Source organism: Dasypus novemcinctus, chromosome 31 (assembly GCF_030445035.2).
Source record: "Dasypus novemcinctus isolate mDasNov1 chromosome 31, mDasNov1.1.hap2, whole genome shotgun sequence".
Classification (NCBI taxonomy): Eukaryota; Metazoa; Chordata; class Mammalia; order Cingulata; family Dasypodidae; genus Dasypus; species Dasypus novemcinctus.
Window position 1 is genome coordinate 38620372 of NC_080703.1, and position 24375 is coordinate 38644746.

General features: G+C 37.3%; 1 protein-coding gene across 1 annotated transcript in view; it reads right to left on the bottom strand.

Annotated features, from left to right (window-relative positions):
• Positions 1 to 24375, bottom strand: part of KCNH8 (potassium voltage-gated channel subfamily H member 8) — a 407588-nt gene that overhangs the window by 16382 nt on the left and 366831 nt on the right. Inside the window, exon 15 of the mRNA XM_058290622.2 lies at positions 14046 to 14122. Within this exon, the coding sequence (XP_058146605.1) occupies positions 14046 to 14122 (77 nt within the window). The remainder of the gene's footprint in view (positions 1 to 14045; positions 14123 to 24375) is intronic.

Sequence of the window (24375 nt, forward strand, 5' to 3'; positions counted from 1 at the left end):
TAAAATTCTTCTAAGAGGATTTGAGAGCAAAGCCATTGGGAACCACTTGAGTAGACTTCTCTGGAGGCATGGTGAGCTTCATTCTACAGAAAATATGCGGACAAAAATAACTTTCTGCCAGTTACCTCAAAAAGAAAATTCCTGTCTTTAGTGAAAAGTCAGAACAGATGGCCCCTGAAATATCTTTTAACTTTTAGGTTTCATGATTCTACCACATCATGGAACTACAATAATATCAAGCTGAGGATGTTGAATTATTTGCTTTAGAATCCACATTTACAAATTAATTAAAGCAATTGAATTATTATTGCAAATTTCACCCTACTAAAAGGTCATATAAAGGCATAAAGGAAATTTGACTGGGTTTTGGTTTTATGTATTTTGTGTTTATTTCTATTTGGGCACAGTCAATCAGAATTGCCAGTCCTTATTTGTCTAGATGTCTTACTGTTTTCTGATAAAAATGTTTGGAAAATTCAAGCCTTTTTGAGTTCATGAATATTTATGTTCAAGTCTTAAGCATAGGGATACTGGAGATACAGGGCATTCTCTGGTGAACTCTTAGTAAGCTTCAAATTATTTTTCTAAAATGTCCAACAATTTCACAATAATTCATGGATTAAAAAAATACAGTTCAAGCTCTCAAGAACTCTGTACTTTATTAGGGAAGAGAAGATGTGTACACATGAAAATAACATAATACATAATAAAGAAAATACTGAATGGCAGAGTTAAAGAAAAAGCAGGTATTGAAGGTCAGAAAAGGGACTTGGGAATTGGGATTAATCATGGAAGAATGAAGGATATTCATTGTAGACTGAAGGTAGAATCAATGCTAAGAGGAATTGAAGCCCCTTCGAGAGAAATATGGGGTTCTCATTTTTAAAAATTCATATACTGGGGAGGAAGCAAGAAAGAAAAAAATCTCTGCAATCTCTTTTAACTCTAAGATTTTGTTTTAAAAAATCTACCACTATTTGTAGTTGTTGAATTGGATAAAGTATTAAACTTAATTTTCGTATTGATACATGAAGAATGACAGCAATTTATATTCTTTTAAAAATGTGTCTACTCACAAATTACTTATTATTTAGGAAGTATGAAGGGGAAATACGTATAATCATTTTGTTCCAAATAACCTGTCATTTTGAAACTATTACTTAGTGGTCAATTCATAACTAACTACCACTAACTGGCTAATTATTAGAAATGTTAGCTAATAACTAATTGCTTAAATTTCGATTTTTTTTTCACACTGATTTGGACTCACAATAACCAATTTTGCCACATATTTTTCATCTGTATCTCTTGGAGAGATTCACTTTCTACCTAATTCTGTGCCCCTAACAGGCTCATGTATCTGTGACTTCTGGTAGGATTTGGCTAACGAAGAACACCAGCATATCAGATTCCTCTGGCTGCTTCTTCGCATGGTTGAAGTGGGTAGATGGCATCCCCCAATAGAAAGTCATAGCTCTTGTCTGGTGACCCTCTCAACCTAGCTCTTTCTGGCTCAAGTTTCCATAACTGCTCCCTCCTCTACTACTTACAGACTTAGGAATTATAATGAAACCTCTCTTGTTATTAGCCACAGGTAAGAGGGGCTCTTTCATCCTTTGTGGTTTCTCTATATCCTTTTGTAAATACTCCTTTTATTCAACTGTCCTTAAATTGCCCATTTAGAATGTGACATTAATCTCTACTTGAGTTGTAATTATTATATCTATTCAGTCTATTCAAGAAAGATAAGAAGTCTATACATAAGTAATCAATCATAGGCAAAGAGGACAAAAACAAGTCAGTCTCCAAAGTTGCATGCATTTTAAATTCATACCTCACTGGAAAAAACTTCTGTATGGCATAGCATTTCTGTTTCTTTGAGAATCACACTATTCTTTATGGGTTCTTTTTATTTTTAAAATCTGTAAAATTTTGAAAAGAATTGCAAATCTGCCTATGATTACAGGCTCGGGAACTGGCATATAACCAAAAAGCATTCCTACAAAGTAAGAACGAATTGAATATATCCAGCTTTAGAAATCTGGGCTCACAAATTGTAGCATTAACATGAATAAAACATATGTAAAAATGACAAAAGCAGGATGGTTTTGTCAGCAGTTAAATGGATTTTTTCCTATGTCAAAAAGTGAATGTACCATCTTTATTTCTATTTTGCCTTTGAGAAAGGTCAAAAACTGTATATGATAATAATGAATTAAAAAAGTCATCTTCACAGATCTTGGGTGCCTCGACAAATTTATCAGTGAGTTTCAGTTGACCCAATAGCCAATGAAAGGATACAACAATGACATTAACTCAGAAGACTAAGAAATGTACTTTACCAGAATTTCATTGCTGCAGATTTCCTTACCGAATTATTGATAGAAACCTGAGTTTTCATAGCTATTTACAAATAACTCTTAAAGAACAGTCCTAGTTTTTACTTTCCATGTAGTTGGCTCAAAGAACTTTCACTGATGTAGTGATACAAATTTAAAACTTATCTTTCAGCTTTCTCAGGAATAACTAGACAACACTTGTGACATTCTCTCTGTTTTCCAGCAGAAGCAACTTATTATCTTTATTTGTTTACTTGGATACTATGTGATACATGTACTTGGGCAATATTTTGGCAGTCAACTTTGAGAAAAATGAAATAAGAGACAAAATTTCCCTATTAATTTTTAGGTGATTTGGTAGATTTATTAGTGCTTGCCAGTGTCTAGTTCTCCATTTCTTGTGGATACACAGAAGATTGCACTTCCCTGTCTCCTTGACATTAATTGCAACTATGGAACTAGTTCTGATTAATGAAATGTGAATAGAAATGATGTGCACATTTTTTTGAGCCAAATAACTGCCTTTGCTCCCTATTTTATCTGCTAGGCTGCCAAACTCCAATATACAAAAATGGGTTGGCCTTTATAATGGGGATTTATTCGGTTGTGAGCTTACAGTTTCAGGGCAGAAAAAAATGTCCAAATTAAAGTATCATCAGGCAATGCTTTCTCTCTGAAGACTGGCCGCTGGTGATCCTGGACTCCTCTCTCATATAGCAAGGCACATGGTGGCATCTGTGGGTCTCTCCCTTCACTTTTGGCTTTTGTTGTTTTCAGCTTCTGGCTTCCTCAGGCATTCTCTTCACTCCTGTGCTTTCTCTTTCAGCTTCTGTACACTTTTCTCTTCATATTCATCCCACTTATAATGGACCCCAGTAAGAGGACTAAGACCCACCCTGGGTCACGCCTACTGAAGTGGCCTAATCAAAACGTCCTACTTATAATAAGTTCACACTCAAAAGAATGGATTAGCGCTAGGGACATGATTTTTCTAGGTTCCATAAAAGTCCCAAACCACCACACTCCCTTCTCCAGATGGGGCACAGCCAATTAGTCACATTCCCAATGGTGGAGTCCCCTCTGCTGACTTGAACTAACCATTTAACTTGAACAATAAATAAACTTTTAAACATTTGAGATTTGAAAGCTCTTATCTCAGTATAACTTACCCTGTATTGGCTCTAACAGTGCCTATCTGAGAAGGGTATGCCTTGTTAAAATTTCGGAAACAGTTACTAGTCTTTGAGGATGAGTAAATGAGGGGGAACAAGTCCTTGAGGTTACAAAACAAAATTTGAACACTGACTTTTGGGTCTTAGTGATTATATAAACTAATCCTCTCTAAAGCTTTAGGAGAAGAGAGGATATTAAAGAGATGACAGCACTAGCTAATTTTAAAGGACATAATCTATGATTTACTTGTGAAATGCAATGCATTTCCTCTGAAGAGGAAATAACATTCTCTTGGTCTCAACAGCAACAAGAGCTTGGTTGCTGAAATGCTGGAGGTCATGTTGATCTACACGAGCTTCTCATTTCTTGCATAGCTAACAATGTACCAGTGTGTTAAATGAAGCAAAGAGCTCTATATCATTCAATGAGATTTCCAGCAAAATAGTACTGGTCAGGAATAGAATTGGGCTCTCTCAAATTTTGGTTTTCATCACAGATCTATATATACTATAAAATATGGATTCTTAAGGGGTAAAACTGAAATACTCTTCTTAAGTTCTAGAGTTTGAGAAATATTTAGTTCTGTCTCACAAAAAAGGCCAAGGCATCACAAAGAGAACCATGGCATCTTTGTTATTTACCATTGGGGAACTTTTAAAAACTTAGATCTAATAAGGAAGGAATCATCTGCACCAAAGCAGTTTGGACACTAAAACAGGCCAGATGAATTAAACTGGAAAGAAAGTCACAGGACAAAGTAACAGAAGACATTTGGTGGGTATGTGTTAAAAGAAGGCATTTAACATTTGGGGGAAACATATGGGATGGTGGAAGCCTCTACAGAAATCAATTGGTAAAAGCAATAATTGAAGCATATTTTAAGCAGTTGCAAAAGCAAAAATAGAAAATATTCCGGGAATATCAATACGAGCTCTGAAAAAGAGAAAGTGAAAAAAATCCCGAATGTATAAAATGTGGAGCAAAACCATTCAGGGATTCAGAGTAACATAAACAAGCTAAGGAAGATAAGCATCTGAAAGAACCTACTTCCTTAGCCCAGTACTTCCCATGACAGTAGTTGGAACAGTAGTTCCAAGACACAGCAGTGGTAAAAAAAGATCTTAAAAGTTATTTTGTCATTGAAGTCATTAAAGTGATCCATAAGCAAATGCATTTGGTCAATGTAGACAAAAATAAGTTAATTTAGTTTGTTTCTGCAAGAATTCACAGTGATTTAGTATGCTGAAGACCAATATGAATCTCTAAGAATATGAATCAGTTATTAAGCAAAATATTCCAAATGTATTTAATCACAAAAGAACTCCTCCCTAAGTTTTTACCTTTTTAAATCACCTGGAAAAGGGCAAAATGTTCAAGCATTATGCATTTTTAAAATTATATAAAGTTAAGTGGAGAATATCGACTCCTTGGTCTGTGCAATCCTGCTTTTATTAAATAATTATTGTAAGTGCTTTTGCAACATACTCCCCAAAATAATATGTGATAATATAAGAAGCTCAAAACTGGTAAATGAAAACAAGCAGACATGAGATAAATAGAAAACAAAAGTAAAATGGAAGATATAAACCCAAATGTATCAATAATAACATTAAATGTGAATGGATTAGTGAACCAATCAAAAGTAAGAGGTTGTCATATTGGATTAAAAACAAGATCCAATGTCAAAAGGAGACACAGTTTAGAGTCAAAGACACAAATAGGCTGAAAGTAAAAGGATGGCAAACAGTTGCTATAAGAAAGGAAAACAACATTTTAAAGATCTCAAATCATCAATCTAACTTTCTACAGTACTGGAAAAACAGAGCAAATTAAACTCAAAGTCAGAAGAAGGAAATAAACAATAAGGATTCCATTAGAAATTAATGAAATAGAGCATAGAAAAATTAGGGGGAAAAATCAATAAAACCAAAATTGGCTTTTGGAAAGTGTCAGCAAAATTGTAAAACAGGTAAATTGAACAAGAGAAAAAGAGAAAAGACTCAAATTACTAAAATCAGGAATGAAAGAAGGAACATCACTAACAACTTTACAGAAATAAAAATATCATAAGAGTTCATTATGAACTGTAAGGCAACAATAATATAACTTTGATGAAATGAACAACTTCCCTATAAAAACACAAACTACTGAAACTGACTCAGAAAGAAATAGAAAATCTAAATATACCTATTATAAGTAAAGTGATTGAATTAGTAATCAAAAACTTTCAACGAAGAGACATCTAGGATGAGATGGCTTCACTAGTAAATTTTGCCTAAACATTTTAAGAATGAATAGCCGTATATTCAAATGCTTTAAAAAAATAGAAGAGGGAATACTTCCCAACATGTTCTATGAGGCCGGAATCACCCTGACACTATAACCAAACAACAGCCTCCTAAGAAAATTAAATCATAAACCAATATCTCTTATAAATATTATGCAAAAATCCTCAATAAAATATTAGTAAACCAAATCCAGCAATACATAAAAAGGATTATAAAACACTACCAAGCGGAATTTATCTCAGGAATCCAAGATTGATTTAATAGCTCAAAATCAATTAATATAATATACCATATCAATAGAATAAAGGACAAAAATCGCATGATCATTTCAAAAGATGCAGAAAAGCACTCAAAATTCAACACCCTGTCATGATAAAAAACATTCAACAAACTAGGAATAGAAGGAGGATTTCTTCAGCCAGATAAAAGGTATCTATGAAAAACCCACAGCTAACATCATACTTAATGGTGAAAGACTGAAGAGTTTCCCCCTAAAATCAGGAGTAGGAAAAGGATATCTGCTATCACTTTTATTTCACACTGTAATGAAGATTTAGCCATGGCATTTAGGCAAGAAAATGAAATAAAAGGAATCCATATTGGAAAGGAAGGAGTAAAAGTATCTTTATTTGCATATGGCAATAAAATATTGTATATATATTGTATATTATTATATATTGTATACATACATATATATTCTATATTTTCTATATTGTATATAGAAAATTCTAAAGAATCCATTAAATCCTACTAGAACTAATAAAGTTCAATAAAGTTGCAGCATAATCAATATAAAAATTCAGTTGTATTTTCATACAGTAGAACAAATAAAAATAAAATTAAGAAAATAATAAAATCTACAACTGCATAAAAATAATAGAATACTTGGGGATAAATTTAACAAAATAAGCACAAGATAGAATCTGTTTACTGAAAACAACGAAACATTGTTAAGAAATTAAAGTAGATGAAAATAAATGGAAAGACATCCTGTGTTTATGGATTGGAAGGCTTAATAGTGTTAAGACAGAAATATTTCCCAGAATGATCTCTAAATTTAATATAATCCTTATCAAAATTTCAGCTGACTTCTTTGAAGAAATTGACAAACTGATCTTAAAATTCCTGTGGAAGTTCCAGGGACCTATACAATACCCAAAGCCATATTGAAAAAGAAGAACAAAGTTAGTGGAATACATTTTAAAACTTGGCAATGACAGCTATCAGGGCAGTGTGGTGCTGGCATGAGGTAGACATATAGAACTGGGAGTCTAGAAATAAATTCTCACATTTACAGTCAATTGATTTTTGACAAGGGTACCAAGACCATTTGATGGGAATAAAACAGTCTTCAAAGGATGGTGCTGTGACACCTGGATATACATAAGAAAAATAATAAAACTGGACTCCTACTTCACACCTTATACAAAATTAATGCAAAATGGATCAAAGATCTAAGTGTAAGAATTTAAAGTATAAAACTCTTAGAAGAAAAGAGAGGTGTAAATTTGGTGACCTTGGATTAGGTGATGGTTTCTTAGATATGAAGCCAAAAGCACAAACAACTAAAGAAAAAAAAAATAAGCTGGATATCACCCAAAACTGAAATTTTTGTGCTTCCAAGGACATCAAGAAAGTGAAAAGACAGCCCACAGAATGGAAGGAAATATTTGAAAATCACATATCTGATAAGTGGTTTATATCTAGAATGTATAAAGAACTCATAACACTGAATAATTTTGTGTATTAAAAAGACAAATAACCCATTATAAAATGGGTAAAGGACCTGAACTGACAGTTCTCCAAAGAAGATATTCAATGGTCAATAAGTACATGAAAAGATGCTCAGCAGTATTAGCCATCAGTGAATGCACAGGAAGCCCAGAATGAGGTACCACTCCACTGCCTCTAGGATGACTATAATAAAATGATAAACGTTGGCAAGGAAGTGGAGAAACGGGCACACTCATACACTGCTGGTGTAAAATGCTGCAGCTGCTTTAGTAAGCAGTCTGGAAACACAGAGTTACCATGTAAGTCCACTTTTAGGCATATATCCAAGAGAAATGAAAATATACATTCACACAAAAACTGTGTGAATGTTCACAGCAACATTATTTATAATAGCCCCAAAGTGGAAACATCTAAAGTCTATACACTGATGAGGGTAAAAACAAAAATGGAAAGGAATGGAATACTCATACATTCTGCAACATGGGTAAAGAGTGAAAACATGCTAAGTCAAAGAACCCAGGCACAAAGGGCCACATATTATACAATTTCATTTCTATGAAATGCCCAAAATAGGCAAATACGTAAAGAGAGAAAGTAGATTAGCGTTTACCTGGAGCTAAGGGAAACGAAAGGTTTGGGGTTGGTGGTGTGGTAGTGGCAGCTATGGAATATGGGATTTGTTTTTAGAGTAATGAAAGTGTTTTAAAATTGATTGTGGTGATGGTTGCATAACTCGATGAATATAATTAAAGCCACAGAATATTACACTTTAAATGGGTGAAGTATAATGACACATGAATTATCTCAGAAAGTTGTTTTAAAAAGAGGTGTTAAAAACTGCTTTTTGACCTTGAATAAAAGAGGGAAATGGAAAGGACAAATGAGTTTATATGGCTATGAGTCTCCAAAAAAGAGTTGGCCGGTCTTTAGAGGGGTAGTGCTTATCCATGCCTCAGCAGGGTCCCAGAGACAGCCAAAGTAGATACAACCCCAGGTACTGGTTCTCCTGAGGGCTACAGAGACCCACAGGTTCTATGGTCACGGCAGATGGTTCTGGAGTTCAGTGCCATGTCAGTTGCCCTCTTTGGAGTTTGTGTTCCTGAGTGTGATGGAGTTGGACTCAGATGTGACATTTCTACACATGCCTCTTCTGTCACTTTTACTGGACTTGGGATTGGTGTATACTCAGGAGACCTGAATCTCTGGACTGTTCATGTGACAGTCAGGCCCTGGGCCTCAGGAGACTTGCAGCTCATACCCTCTGGTTTATTGGATTAACCCAGCCAGTGAACAGGGAGGTGAAGAAGGTCAACCACCACACCAGGGAGCCTAGAGTGCCTACAACTGCAAGTAGGAGAATTGTATCCATCATCCATGTGGAATCTAAGCCCCCTCTCGATATAGAGGTGGAGTGGACATCACCATCCCAGGGTCCACAGGTTGGAGGAATAGAGTATGGATTAGAGTGGGCTTACTGATATTCTACTATGGAACTATTGTGACTAATAATGGAAGAAATTGTAGCATTGATGTGGAGAAAGTGGCCATGGTAGCTGCTGAGGGTAGGGAGAGGGAAGAAAAGATATGATGTGGGGCATTTTCAGGACTTGGAGATGTCCTGGGTGGTACTGCAGGGACAGATACTGGACATTGTATGTCCTGCCATGGCCCACTGGGTGGACTGGGGGAGAGTGTAAACTACAATGTAAACCATTATCCATGTGGTGCAGCAGTGCTCCAAAATGTATTCACCAAATGCAGTGAATGTCCTGTGATGATGAAAGAGGTTGTTGATGTGGGAGGAGTGGGGTGAGGGGGGTGGGAGGGTATATGGAGACCGCTTATATTTTTTGACTGTAACATTTAAAAAAAATAAAGAGAAAAAAAAAAGAGTCAAAAAGAATATGCAAAGAATATGGAAAGAATCAGGATTGGAGCTCAGACCTGACATTTTAAAAAAATAAATGAATATGCAGAGGTACATCAGAACCTATCCCCAGCTCTTAGCACATAGTAAGTACTCAATGAAATTTGTGGGATAGGAAAAAGGAAAGGAGAAGGAAAAATGGGCTCTACCCTTCTTTCAGTTTTCTGTGCTCGGACAGGAGACAAGGTGTGGCAGAGTGGACTTTCCAAAGATGTCTGCACCAACATTTCCCATTTCACATGCTCTCGTTACCTTAAAAACAATAGTATGGGAAACCAGACTTCTCCCTAAAAATCAATGTAGTTCTCCAGAGGTCTCTTTTTGTTTGGCATGTTACACATTTTATACTCTTAATATATTTAAGACTCAATGTGGGCTGAAGTGGTATGATGTAGCTATGGCATCTCTATGTACATGCAAAATAAAATGCTAAATAAAGGCAATCAGAGCATTCGAGCTAAAGTGCACTTGGGTGAGCAAGGATGATTTAACAAGGCACCTGCAGTCTCTCCTTTTGAAAATGCAGATATTGCTATGATTATCTTTCTGTGAAACTTGGTAAGTTCTTTTCTGCCTGGTTCTATGGTTATTTGACATTTACGCATTGACTGTAATATCAAGTAATGGTTTAACCTTGTTAAAATTAACATACTGGGTCTATTTGGTCTTAAATTTGCAAGTCTTAAATAATGCATGCTTTAAAAATTAATACAATGGCACAATTGCATCAAATTATTTAGCTTAAATAGTGCTTTAACGTCCTACTGATGGGGCCCAATCAAGCCTTAATCACTTTTTTTATACGCCCCCCCCTTGAGGCTTTTTGTGCCCTGTCTGCTCTCTGTGTCCATTCGCTGTGCATTCTTCTGTGTCTGTATTTCTTTATTTTATTTCCCCTCCCCCCTTGCAGCTTGCTTGCTGTCTGCTCTCTGTGTCCAATTGCTGCAGGCTCCTCTGTGTTCTCGTTTGTCTCCCTTCTTTTTGTTGTGTCACCTTGCTGAGTTGGCTCTCCGTGGTGTGCAGGTGACCCTGCCTTCACAAAGAGGCCCCAGGACATGAACCCAGGGCCTTGCATATGGTAGACGGGAGCCCAACTGATTGAGCCACAGCCGCTTCCCCTTAATCATTTCTTAATCAAGTAAAAATAAAACCTCTGAATCCAACACACTCTAATATGCCCAGAGGAAAAGACCAGTTTACAAACATAATCCAGTATTTCTTTTTGGAATTCATCAATAATATCAAACTGCTACACTCTTCTATACTACAAGGCACTGTTGACACTGAGAGGGCACTAATTGGAAAGCTACCCTTTGTTGAATAGAAGCATAATCTTGTAGGAAGAAGGAACCAATATTTGTTGAGCATTTATTATCTTGCTCCCTGCTTTACATATGGTATTAAGTTCTCAAAACAATCCTGTATTACAGATTTTATTATTGTCATTTCGTAGAGGGAAATTTTGAACTTCAGGGAGGTAAACACCTTGCCAAAGTCCCATAGTCAACTGTATGAGGATAGATGTAAATACCTGTCTCTCCCTAAGGTTTATCCTCTTTTCCAGGAGTCCATTTTATGTCCATTGCAGCAGAGCACGCAGTATCTCTTGGTAGACTTTGCTGCAATGTTTTTCTGGGTCAGCAGATTTCAGAAATGAGAAAGCACTTTAACTCTTACCTACAAACCTTTTTATAAATGGAGCATTTGACTTACTCAGTCCATGACCCCCACAGACATTTTTTTTGTTGTTATTTTCAAAGAATTTCCTTAGAGTCACACTACTTCTTGCTTCCCTAAAAAGCAATGGCCACGTTGTCAAACGTGTTCTAATATTAGTAACTGCCCTACATCTTTTAATGTATCTACACTGTTCTGCAAATGTAGGTTATTACCAATATTATCTTCCTTTTCTGATCTTTACTCTGGATTTACCTGGCTGATTGTGGAATCTACACATCAATAAACAATTGCTTTATATCATAAATCTCTGAGCAAATATCAGACTGTGAATTCTGCAGTGCTCTCTTATGCTTTAGAAAATGCCTACATGGTCTACTCAGTATGGCTTAGATATATGTGGGTTTGTGGGTTGCCTTTTTTGAAGGCAGAATTATTATCATGCAGTATATCTCACATTTATATTCACTTTCTTTCTTGCTATTAACCAATAGAATAAACACAGAATAAGACAATCAAAGGTTCACACATGGGAATAGCAGAAAATAGGTGAAATGGAAAATGTGGATCTGGACTTTAAAAGGCAGTGTTTTTTCCCCCTAAATATGCAACATTACTTTGCAGGAGACAGGAAAAAACAAGAGGTTAGAAGGGGAATAATTTTATAGTTTGAAGGCAATTTGTACTTTCATTCTGCATGTCTTAGTGGGTTTTAATGCATTATCCAAAGTGTCAAGGCTTTGTATAAATTAAACTATGTGTGAAGAATAAGATTTTTCTATTTAAGCTTCAACTGTAAAGAAATCAGATATTTTCCTAAGGGAAAAACTAATATTTTAGAGAAGGATAATTGGACATTTTATTTTGTCTTGAAATAAAAATTCAAGGCAGGAAAAAATGAAATGATTCATGCCATTTTACTACAAAAGCAAACATGAATACAGAATCACTGTGGGGAAATACTTTTTCAAGTGGTTTTCTGTTTTAAAGTATCTACAAAGACCCATACTGCCAAAGGAAAACTCTTCAGTGTGTGTACTTACAACCTTAACTCAGAAAAATTTTCTGCATTCTGAAAGGTTTTTCTTTTTAAAAGAATCAGTACCTTTAATACTTGACTTAAGAAATTGATCAATCATTTCCTGAAACTATTAAATGCTTTTTCCAAATTTGTATGTGTGCGTTTGTATATTTCAAATGGCATTTAAAGGGGTTTTTAGCTGAAAACTATATCTGAAGAGAAATTTTTCAATAGAAGGTTAATGTCCAGTTCTCCAACTGGTATTTTGCTTTTGTGGGTGTGTATTCTAACAAGTGCTCTTTTGGTTGAGCCAGTCTATGTTCAAGTCCTTGTGATTTAAGGACTTTCAATTCAGTTAGTGGATCATCTGATTTTCCCTTTACTATCTTGCTAGTCTCTCCTTTGGCCCTTTCACTTTTTGTTAGCAACACTTCCCCAGTGTGCAGGCATGGAAGGAGAGATGGCAGTAAAACGTAAGTCTACGCTAAGATGAAGACTCACAGTTTGAAGGACAATATGTGACTTTTATGAAAAGCTACCTTGTCCTCCTTTATTACGGATAATTGGAAGCTGATTATGAAGATACGAATTTCATCTTTCTCAGATTTCACTAATACCATCATAGGGTCACATTTCCTCTCAAAGAGTGATCAGATAATATTAAACTTTAGTCCTAGAAGGGAATTGTGTTACATTGGCTGTGCCTGGCCACAGAATCTTGGTCTAGATCTCCAAAGACAGTTCCCAAGCAGACCCAACTTTTCCTGCTTCTAGTTCTCTCTGAAGGAGCTGCCCTCAGCCCCAGTTCTCTTTGTCCCTTTGTGGGACAATTCTGTGTTGTTTCACACAGTCTCTCAGAGGTGCCCAGCAGGATTGAGTTCCAGTTGTCCACAGAGGTGACACTCTCACTAATATTCCTTCTTTTGGCTTTCCTCTCTTTTCTAGCTTCTCTACTCCATCATGCCTCCTGGTTTACCTCTCAAAGAAACCATTTGCACCAAGTCACTGACTCTGGATATGCTGTAGGGGTAAAATCCAAATGAAGAAAGCGATCAATTATCTTATTTCTCTATTTATATGAAATGGCCAGAAAAGGCAAATTAATAGAGACAGAAAGTAGATTAGTGGTTGCCTGGGGCGGGGGGTGGGAAGAAAGATTACATGATTGGGGTCATGAGAGATTTTTTCTGAGGAAATGGAAATATTCTAAAAGCAATTTATGGTGATGGTTGAATCACTCAATAGAAGTTACTACAAAATCATTGAATTTCACACTTTCTAGGGTGAATTGTATGATATATAAAATATAAATCAATAAAGTTGTTATAAAAACACCTTTTAAACGGATAGATAGAAAGATACAGAGAGGTAAAGTGATTTGCTCAAATCACTTTTGAGTGATTTTGAGTAAATGTATGTCTGAGAAGGAAACAATTCAAGTCATTTGATTTCTCTGAGCGAAAGCTTTCATCTGTGGACTGATGATCTTGATTTAGCCCATTAAAATTAAAGGAAAAACATGAAAAAGTACCAACTAAAGCCAAATATCAATATATTTATGACACTTACAGTGATGAACATTTATTTGGTGCATACTTTAAGCTAACTTCTTTACATAGATTATCTCATTTAATTTTCACAATGACCCATAAGGTAGACATTTTTATTAGCCCCTTTTTACACTCAGGGGAAATGGTGCTTTAGAGAGGGTAAGTGACTGGTTGAAGGTCATACAACTAGTATGAGGTGAGTGGGGATTCATTACTGGCGGTCTGACTCTAGTAAGCATATTTATAACTACTGTATTATACCACTTCTTCTGGTAACTAGGATCTATAACTCCTCTTACCACTCCAGCATGTCCAAAGGAAGAGCAAAATCCATACCTCACTGTTGAGTTTGTTAATCTGCTGCTTGGTCTCCTCTGCTTTGATGAATAGAACAGCTGCGCCAATTTCTGGATCTGAAAAGTGACAAGGATGCACAGAATGAATCCCTCAGGAATGGACTTTATATTTGAGGATTTTGGTAATCAGAATAGTGAAGAAAGCCCGACATACTACCCTTTGCTTTCCTGATGTCTGTGTGTACTTAGGCTCTGCTTCGCTGGCATTAGCTAAGTGTCTTGTCTTCCCCTGGATGACCCCTGCCACACTCTTTAGAATTAGGCATACATCATGGGGATGGACGATACTCACAGTGAATGGATGTGCCCACAGTAAACCTGCCATCCCCCCAAGCACGACTACCACTATGTTTCAAGATGGCACATTTTCTCTTCTCCTGCTATTCTCTAAAAGCCTATCACAATCAGTACCCACACCATTGAAATGGGACATTCTTTTCCTCCTTGCTTTCCTTTCCAAACATTGATTATTGCGTCCTAAAAGCATTTTCTTTCTACCTCTTTTTCAGGTGTGAACCTCCGTTGCCATTTTCCTTTTTCCTCTTGTGTCACAATGAAAGTGATATTTCCTAGACTTTTCCCTCATGTCTACATCTACTTTAGTTGCATAAAAATATATATTTCTGGCAGGGATAAAAGTACAAATAAGTCATACCTATGACTATACCAATTTTCCCAATTTTGGTCAATTGTGAGTAAAAACTTGTTTTGGGGAAAAACAGCACTCAAAACATTCAGAAGTGAAAGAACAATATAAGTTCATTATTCAGAGATACCTTGTGGAGATAATCCTTTCATTCAACAAATGATTGTGGAGCATATGCCATAGGCTTGGCCTCCTTGGGAGAAGAGAGTAAATGAATAAAGAAACTATAGCAGACTGTCTAGCAGGGAATAGAGACATTTAAGAAGTAAATACGAATAGAATGTCAGTCAGCCAAGATGGTGGCTTAAGAAAATCCAAGGTGCTGTCCCCCCACAGACTCTTTGAACAACTAGGAACAATTGGCAGATCCATCTTCCTTAAAACTCTGAAAAATAGTTAAAGGGTTGCATAATTGAGCAAGTGCTGAGTCAAGACAGCAGTTCGAAAAGTGGTCCATGCCTTTGCTGGCTTGTCCCCTTCCCTATCTCTGGTGCAGTGTAGAGCCAGCTGTGCCTCCACTGTGAGCCCTAAACCTCTTCTAGAGGAACCAGAGCAAACCCTACGCACATACTGGGGCACCTGTATGTCATGCCAATTGCATGGCAGTCTTAAATTCTGAACTAGGAAATTGGGCTCACCCTCACAGAACTGGCCATGCCGATAGTAGCTTGTGGACAAGCCAAACAATGTAAGAGACAATTAGAGCAAAGTTTTCTAAGGCAAAGGATTACCTGATTTAAGTCATACAATAGAGCACCAGAGAGTGAAAGCTTATTTCATAGGGCATATAATTTCTTTAACCTGGGTCATTCCTAAGGCCACAAACAGGCAAAATTCCAGGACAAGACTAAGACTCAGAGAAGGATGGAGAATATCCTGCATTACACATTGGTTTCAGGCTGATCTTCTTGATAGGAGGCCTAAACTCTGAAGGAAAGCACAGGACAATCAGAGCCAAATTTCTAAGAATGCTGTTTTTTGCCTTGGTTTGTTTGTTTTTGTTAGCTCCTGTCACTCAAGGAAATCACTGGCATAGCATTAGCTGGATACAAACTTGAGCAATGGACAGCCGAGGGACAAAAATCTCAGAATTCATATTTTACAGTAATAAAATGTACAGTGTGCAACAAAAGGAACAAGACAAAAATTAAACAGTAAATGATAGCCCATCCAAAACAACAAAATAAACATTTGGAAACCATCAATAAAGAAGATCAGACTTTGAACATACTGGATAAAGATGTTAAAAAAATAATCCTAAATAAGGAAAAAAGGAAAACAAGATAAAGAACCAAAGGAGATCAGGAAAACAATGAATAAATAATATGAGAATCTCAATAAGGAAACAAATTTTTAAAAGGAACCAAACAGAAATACTGGAATTGAAGACCGTAACAACTGAAAAAATTCCCTAGAAGTTTTCAGCAACAGATTGGAGCTGGCAGAAGAAAAACATCAGTGAATTCAAAGAAAAGGCAATTGAAATGATTCAGGCTGAGAACAGAAAGAAAAAAGAACTAAAAGCATCAAACATAACCCAAGAGAACTTTGGGACACCATCAAGCACACCACATATGCATTCTGGGAACCCAATAAGGAAAAGAAAGAGAGAAATAGAGGGAAAATTCAAATAAATATCAGAAAACTTTCCAAATTTAATGAGAGACATTCATATATACATTCAAGAAACCCAATGAAACCCAAACAAGATAAACTTAAAGTGAAACATGTCCAGACACATCATAGAAAAACTATCAAATGTCAAGGACAAAGAAAGAGTTCTGAAAGTTTGAAGAGAAAAAGAATATGTTATGTACAAGGGAGTCCCAGTAAGATTTGGTGCTGATTTCTCATTAGAAATCATAAAGGCAAGAAGGCAGTAGAACAGTATAGTTAAAGTGCTGAAAGAAAACAATTGCCAACTAAGAATTTTATATCCAGTGAGACTCTTTTAAAAATGAGAGTGAATTTAAGACATTCCCAGATTTAAAAAAGAACTGAGGGAATTTGTCAACAATAGCCCTGGCCTAAAAGGAATACTTAAGGGAGTTCTTCGGGCTGCAAGAAAAGGATATTAGAGAGTGAATCAAGGTTGCATTTTAAAAAAAGACCTTTAATAAGGTAAACATGTGTAATTATAAATGTGAATACTTTTTTTTTTTGTATATTTTGGTATTTTGGTATGTAACAACACATTTTACTTCTTACAAGTTCTAAAACAAAAATGTATAATAAATAACCATAAATTTATGCTTTGGGACACACAATGAATAAAGATAATTTGCAACAAGTACAACCAAAATCAGGGAAACTGAAGGATAAGGAACAGTGTGTGCTACAGAAATGAATTGGTATTTAATCAACCACCACTGTTTGGTGTTAAATATTATCCCCAAGATAACCACAAAGAAATATATGAAAAATATATACTGACAGAGATGAGAAGGTACTCAGAATGGTACAAAACAAAAAATCAAATAAATATGAAAATAAACTTTGATGGAAGAATTGAGGGACAAGACCATGTAGGAAATGGCAGAAAAAAGTAATGAATTATTAACAGTTACTTTACATGCACATAGATTAAACTCTCCAATCAAAAGGCAGAATTTTCATAATGGATAGCAAGCTGATCCAAATTTTTTAGTTTGCCGAAAGGTTGACAATGCAAAGTACCAGAAATGGATTGGCTTTCATAAGGGGGATTTATTTGGGGTAAAAGCTTATAGTTCCAAGGCTGTGAAATGTTCAAATCACAGCACCATCAGAGATGCTTTCTCACCAAAATCAGCTACTGTTGATCCTGTTGTCTGGCCATGTGGTGAAGCAAGATGGCCACTAATCTCTGCCAATACAGCTGCCTTCCTCTCCAGAATCTACCATCTCCTGGAGATCAGCAACCAGGCATAGGGCTTGTTTCTTTATGGGCACCTTCTATGAATCTTGACTGCCACTTTCTTGCTGAGTTCAGCTGCAAGCTAACAGGCATAGGGCTCATCTCTCCCTGGGCCTCAGCTCTTTATGGCTCTTGGGGTATTCTCCTTGCAGTTCAGCTGTGGGCAAAACTGGTGTCCTTTCTCTCACATTGCAGGTTCAAGATGGTGACTCCCTGTATCTGTATGTGTGTCTATCTCTCATTGTGTCCTCAGTCAGAGGGTGGAGACCCAAGCTGGTTCATATCATTGTCCAATCAAAAGACCTAAATCGATCTTGCCAAGTAATCTAATCAAAGGACCCTCAACCAAATTTAATATCATCAAAGGGTACCACATCCACAGGGATAGATTAGTTTAAAAACATACTCTTTTGGGGATTCATACAAGAACTTCAAATTGCCACACTGCCTTTTTGCTGTTTATAAGAAAGTCACCTTAAAATTCTAAGATAGAAGTATACCAAAAGTCCTCTAAGATAGAGAGTATTGAAAAAATTATACCATACAAATAGGAAACAAAAGAGCTGGGGTAGTCATACCAATATCAGATAAAATAGATTTTAAATAAAAAACTGTTACAGGGACTATATAATGCTTATACTCATAAAGAGATCAATTTAATAAGAAGACATACCAATTATAAATATTTATGTACCTATTGTAGAGCACCAAAATATATGAAGCAAATATTGTTAGATCTGAAGGGAGAAATAGACGATTCTACATTCGTAGGAGGAGACTTCAATACACCTCTTTCAATAATGGGTAGAACATCTAGACAGAAGATCAGTAAGAAAACAGGAGACTTGAACAATAGTATAAACCAAGAAGAACTAACTGACATACATATAACACTTTAACCAACAGCAGTAGATACACATTCTTCTCTGATACACAGGGGAAATTCTCCAGGAGAGACTATATGTGAGATCACAAAACAAGCATCAATAAATTAAAAAATATTGAGCTAATATAATGATTATCTCTGACCACAAGGGAATGAAACTAGAAATCAACAACAGAGGGAATACTGGAAAAGTCACAAATACGTGGAAATTAAACAACATATTCTTTAACAACCAATGGGTCAAAGAAGAAATTATTAGGAAACTTAGGAAATATCTTGAGATGAACAAATACGAAAACAGAACACACCACACCTTATGGGATGCAGTAAGGCAGTGCTGAGTAGGAAATTTATAGTGCTGAAAGCTTACATTGAAAAAGAAAATATCACATCTGAAATCTAAATTCACATTTGGAGCATCTAGAAAAAAATGAGCAAATTAAACCCAAAGTGAGAAGGATGGAAATAACAAAGATTAGAGTGGATATCATTGAAACAGAATAAAAAAACAATAGAATCAACGAAACCAAAATTTGGTTCTTTGAATAGATCAATAAAATCAACAAACCTTTATCTATATTGCCAAAGAAAAAAGGAGAGAGAACACAAATAACTAAAAAAAGAAATGAAAGGGGGGACATTACTACTAGCTCTAAAGAAATAAAAAAAGATACTATGAATAACTCTATGACAACGAATTAGATAAACTAGATGAAATAGACAACTTCCTAGAAACACACAAACTACCTACACTGACTTAAGAAGAAATAGATGATTTCAACAGATTAATAATAACAAAGAAGGAGATTGAATCAGAACTCAAAACACTCCCAACAAACTAAAGTCTAAGACTCAATGGTTTCATTGGTAATTTTAAACAAACGTTCCAGAAGAATTAACACCAATCCTGATCAAACGCTTTTAAAAAATTGAAGAGGAGGGAACACTCCTTAACTAATTCTGTGAAGCCAATATCACAGTAATATTAAGCCAGATGAAGCCACCACAAGAAAAATGACAGACCAATATTCTTTGTGAATATAGATGCAAAAATTCTCAACAAAATGCTATTAAACCAAATTCAACAATACACTAAAGAATTATACACCACAATTAAATGGGACTTATTTCATGTATGCAAGGATGGTTCAATGTTTGGGAAGCAGATGTGGCTCAAATGATAGAGCTTCTGCCTACCATAAGGGAGGACCTGGGTTTGATCCCTGGGGTCTCCTGGTGAAAAAGAAGAGAAAGTGTGCCTGCATGATGAGCCAGTGCCCACATGAGTGCCCACATGACTGCCCGTGTGGTGAGCCAGGGTCCACACGACTGCCCGATGAGTGCCCACATGGTGAGCCAGTGCCCTGCGCAAGTGAGTCATGCAGCAAGATGATGATGCATCAAAAGATAGACAAGGGGAGAGTCAAGGTGAAGCACAGCAGAGACCAGGAACTGAGGTGGTGCAATTGACAGGGAACCTGTCTCCTTGTCAGAGGTCTCCAGGATCAAATCCTGGTGAATCCTAGAGGAGAGAAAATAAGAAGACAAGACAACACAGACAGCAAAAAACAGCAGGGCAGGAGGAGGGAAAGGGGGGAAATAAATAAATAAATAAATCTTTAAAGAAAATCAATTAGTTTTTAAAAATTTTATAAAAGTGCGGCCAACTTGTGGTTTAAAAAGACAGAGACTACTATAAAGATAATAATAAAAAACAGCAATTCTATGCCCCCTACCTTCACCCACACCCATGCCTTATCTCTACTCCTCAGAGATAGATTCAACTATTTGGCTGTTTCTACTGGTATTTGTCTCCATATTGCTAAATTTTCAATTTTAGCCATTCTCTATTACTTTCCGTTATGGAAGATGTCTTTTAGTTCCTTCCAGTGAAAAAGACTTGCAGGGGCATAACTAAGGGGATGCCCCAGAGCAGCCCTGATTTGTGCCTTGTAAGGGGCAGGGCTTCTCTGGACTCCTAGCTCTGTACTTAGCAGCTGCTTAGGGATTTTCCTGGAGGAAGGAAGCTGGAGGGTCCTGCACGAGATTTCTGCCATTGATGGACACTGGGAGATTTGTGTTAAGGTGATTCTAAGGCAGGTCTTTCTCTAAGCTAAGTAAGTGTAAAATTCTCTGCTCTGTTCTAATCTGTGCTTGCTTTAACTTTGTCAGTCTGTTTTTGCCTAGAAACTCATAAATCAGATTTGGGGTTTGCCGGTTACAAATTGGGTAACAGTGAATGGTAACCTAAAATTGAGTCTTCAAATGTCAATACTATCTTGCAACTGAATTTGATTTATAAAAGAAATCACATAAAGTTAGCTCAGCTGCTGGAAGAACAGAAAAACTTAGCAATATTCAAGTTACTAATAAAATCTTTTTATTTGCTTAGTTAAAACATAAGTGCTCAATTTGTTTTAAAGCGAAAACTTACCATAAACTGTAACTGAGAGTTAAGATCATTATAGATAGATGCCTTTATATTTTAAAACAGCAGAAGGATAATATCTGAAATTGCTATAACTGGGTGGATCTGGCCTAGACCAACTACTATAATGGTATTTCTTTCTTTCTTTTTTTTTTTTTTAAAGATTTATTTATTTATTTAATTTCCCCCCATCCCCTGGTTGTCTGTTCTTGGTGTCTATTTGCTGCATCTTGTTTCTTTGTCCGCTTCTGTTGTCGTCAGCGGCACGGGAAGTGTGGGCGGCGCCATTCCTGGGCAGGCTGCACTTTCTTTTCACGCTGGGCGGCTCTCCTCACGGGCGCACTCCATGCGCGTGGGGCTCCCCTACGCAGGGGACACCCCTGCGTGGCAGGGTACTCCTTGCGGGCATCAGCACTGCGCATGGCCAGCTCCACACGGGTCAAGGAGGCCCGGGGTTTGAACCGCGGACCTCCCATATGGTAGACGGACGCCCTAACCACTGGGCCAAAGTCCGTTTCCCTATAATGGTATTTCTAAACTGAGTTTGCCTTTGTTTATGGTGACTTCAGGTCTAGCCTCACCCTCTCACTCTTGTGTGTGCTTGCTATTGTGATGGAATTCTAAAGAAGCTTGCCTTTGTTTATGGTGACTCCAGGTCTAGCCTCACCCCTTGCTTAATGCTTATGGGTATTTCAGGGCTGGCGTCTCCCTGGTTTTGGTGACGTCTGCCCCATGGCTCAGGGGAAGGCAGACTTGAGGCGCCCTGTCTCCTGTTCTTGCACTGGTCCTCAGAGCCCTGCTTTCTCTCATGGATGTCAGGAGTGACGAGATTACTGCCCGGTGGGATTCTCGGCTCTCGGGGCTGGACGTCCACTTCTCCAGCCCAGCGGCTGCTGGAGTCCTGTTATTTCTGAGGACTGGGAGTGGAGGGCCTCCTACCTTGAGCCTTGATGTTCTAAAAGCAGCGAGTCATGAGAAAAAACAGGCTGTCCTGAGACGTCAATGACCTCGGTGGGTACACAGCGGAATCAGTGTTGCTTAGTCAAGGTCTATCATCAGGATGGTAATATCAAATTAACAAATGAAAATTCTTAAGAGAGCTTTATTCAAATTGTTAAAAATTAAATAAGCACTTATCTACTAGGCCAGAGAATTAGGAATCAGTTTGCCCTGTAATTCCCCAATTTAAACCTTTTAACAGCCTTAAAATAAGGGTGGTTAATAATCCTATTACCAAATTTCAATAAGTAAAGTCTTTGAAAGCTCTGGAAAGATCTTTTCGAAATTATAATTAAAGCAATTAAACAATTATATTTCAGAACCTAGCATTCAGTATGCTTTTAAGATTATTCACAGTTTTAGAATTTTATTAAAGAAAAGAGGTTTTGGCGGTGGACTTGGCCCAGTGGTTAGGGCATCCGTCTACCACATGGGAGGTCCGCAGTTCAAACCCCAGGCCTCCTTGACCCGTGTGGAGCTGGCCCATGCACAGTGCTGATGCGCGCAAGGAGTGCCCTGCCACGCAGGGGTGTCCCCTGCATAGGGGAGCCCCATGTGCAAGGAGTGCGCCCCATAAGGAGAGCCGCCAAGCATGAAAGAAAATGCAGGCTGCCCAGGAACGGCGCTGCACACACAGAGAGCTGACGCAGCAAGATGATGCAACAAAAAGAAACACAGATTCCCGTGCCACTGACAACAACAGAAGTGGACAAAGAAGACGCAGCAAATAGACACAGAGAACAGACAACCGGAGTGGGGGGGGAGGGGAGAGAAATAAATAAGTAAATAAATCTTAAAAAAAAAAAAGAAAGGAGGTTTTAACCTCCTGTAGAGGAAGGAAAAATAACATTCCTTGCATAAACAATAATTGTTTCAATTTTGTTTAGCTTGGGTGTTGTCTCCTTAGGTTTGTAGAATACCAATTAAATAAATTAATATTATATGATAAATAAATCTTTAAGAAATATTGTAAGTATTAAATCTTTAAGGTGATGAAAGTTGTATGTTCATGTCTAATGAAATTAAGTTAAAAAGGAAATGTAGATCTGTCTTCTCTTAAACGGGTAAAGTAAATTTCATTGGTTACTAGTTATAGTTTAATAAGCTTATTTAAAGGTAAAGTAACTAGTTTATGTGATTATGGCTAATTATTAGGAGTCTATAAAAGTATATTCTAGGGAAGCGGACTTGGCCCACTGGTTAGGGTGCCCGTCTACCACATGGGAGGTCCACAGTTCAAACCCCGGGCCTCCTTGACCCGTGTGGAGCTGGCCCATGCACAGTGCTGATGCGCGCAAGGAGAGCCCTGCCATGCGGGGGTGTCCCCCGCATAGGGGAGCCCCATGTGCAAGGAGTGCGCCCCGTAAGGAGAGCCGCCCAGTGTGAAAGAAAGTTCAGCCTGCCCAGGAATGGTGCCGCACACATGGAGAGCTGACACAACAAGATGACACAACAAAAAGAAACACAGATTTCCGTGCCACTGACAACAACAGAAGTGGACAAAGAAGAACACGCAGCAAACAGACACAGAGACCAGGCAACCAGGGCAGGGGGGAGGGGGGAAGGGGAGAGAAATAAATAAATAAATCTTTAAAAAAAAAGTATACTCTAAACTGTAGCATTTAAATTGCTAATTCCAGGAAGCCATTATTAATTGGAAACCTAAATTGATATTAATAAAAAAAAGTAATTTCATAACAGGGATTCACCTCAATCTTCATATTAAAGTGGTGGTAAAGAAAGATAACCTTGATTCCATTGGGAATCTTACATTTTCATAAAATAATGGAGAAAGTAGCTTTTCCTGTACTGCTAAAATAGAACACCTGTTAAATAATGTAAGCATGGTAAAAGTTAAATTCATATAATATGTTATGCATCGCACTGGAAGTGTTTTAGAAAGTGTATAAAAAGTAAGAGGTAGATTTTAATAACGTCAAACTCTCGTGTGCACTCAAACCAGGCATTCAGTACACTGCATGGTGCCTCTCCATTTGAGTTATTGGCTAGGCTGGTCACTGACCTCTTTAACAAAAGTATCTACCCCACCTCCAGACATGCTCCTGAAGTGGATGGGGAGTAACTTGAAGTTTCAGACTCCTGAAACAGCTGGCAATGGCTCAGTATGGCTAGGTCTACAATGGACATTGCCTGTTTCACTTTGCTGAAGGACACTATGCACCAGGACAGTGAAACACTGTAGCCTGCCTTCCTGGCTTCATTAGGGTCAAAGGTGCTGTAGCCTGCTGGCTGTGTGGAGGACTTACCAAATGGAGCAGTAATTACCAGAGCAATGTGAGTAGAACTTAAACAAGCATAATTGGCATTATGGGCTGTTCCTGTGGAGCGATAACATGTATGACATAGCAAATCTGGAGCTTAGCTCTATTAACTGCAGCTCAAAGAGGAACCTGTGCACTGATTAGCATTAAGTAGTGTACCTATATGCCTGATG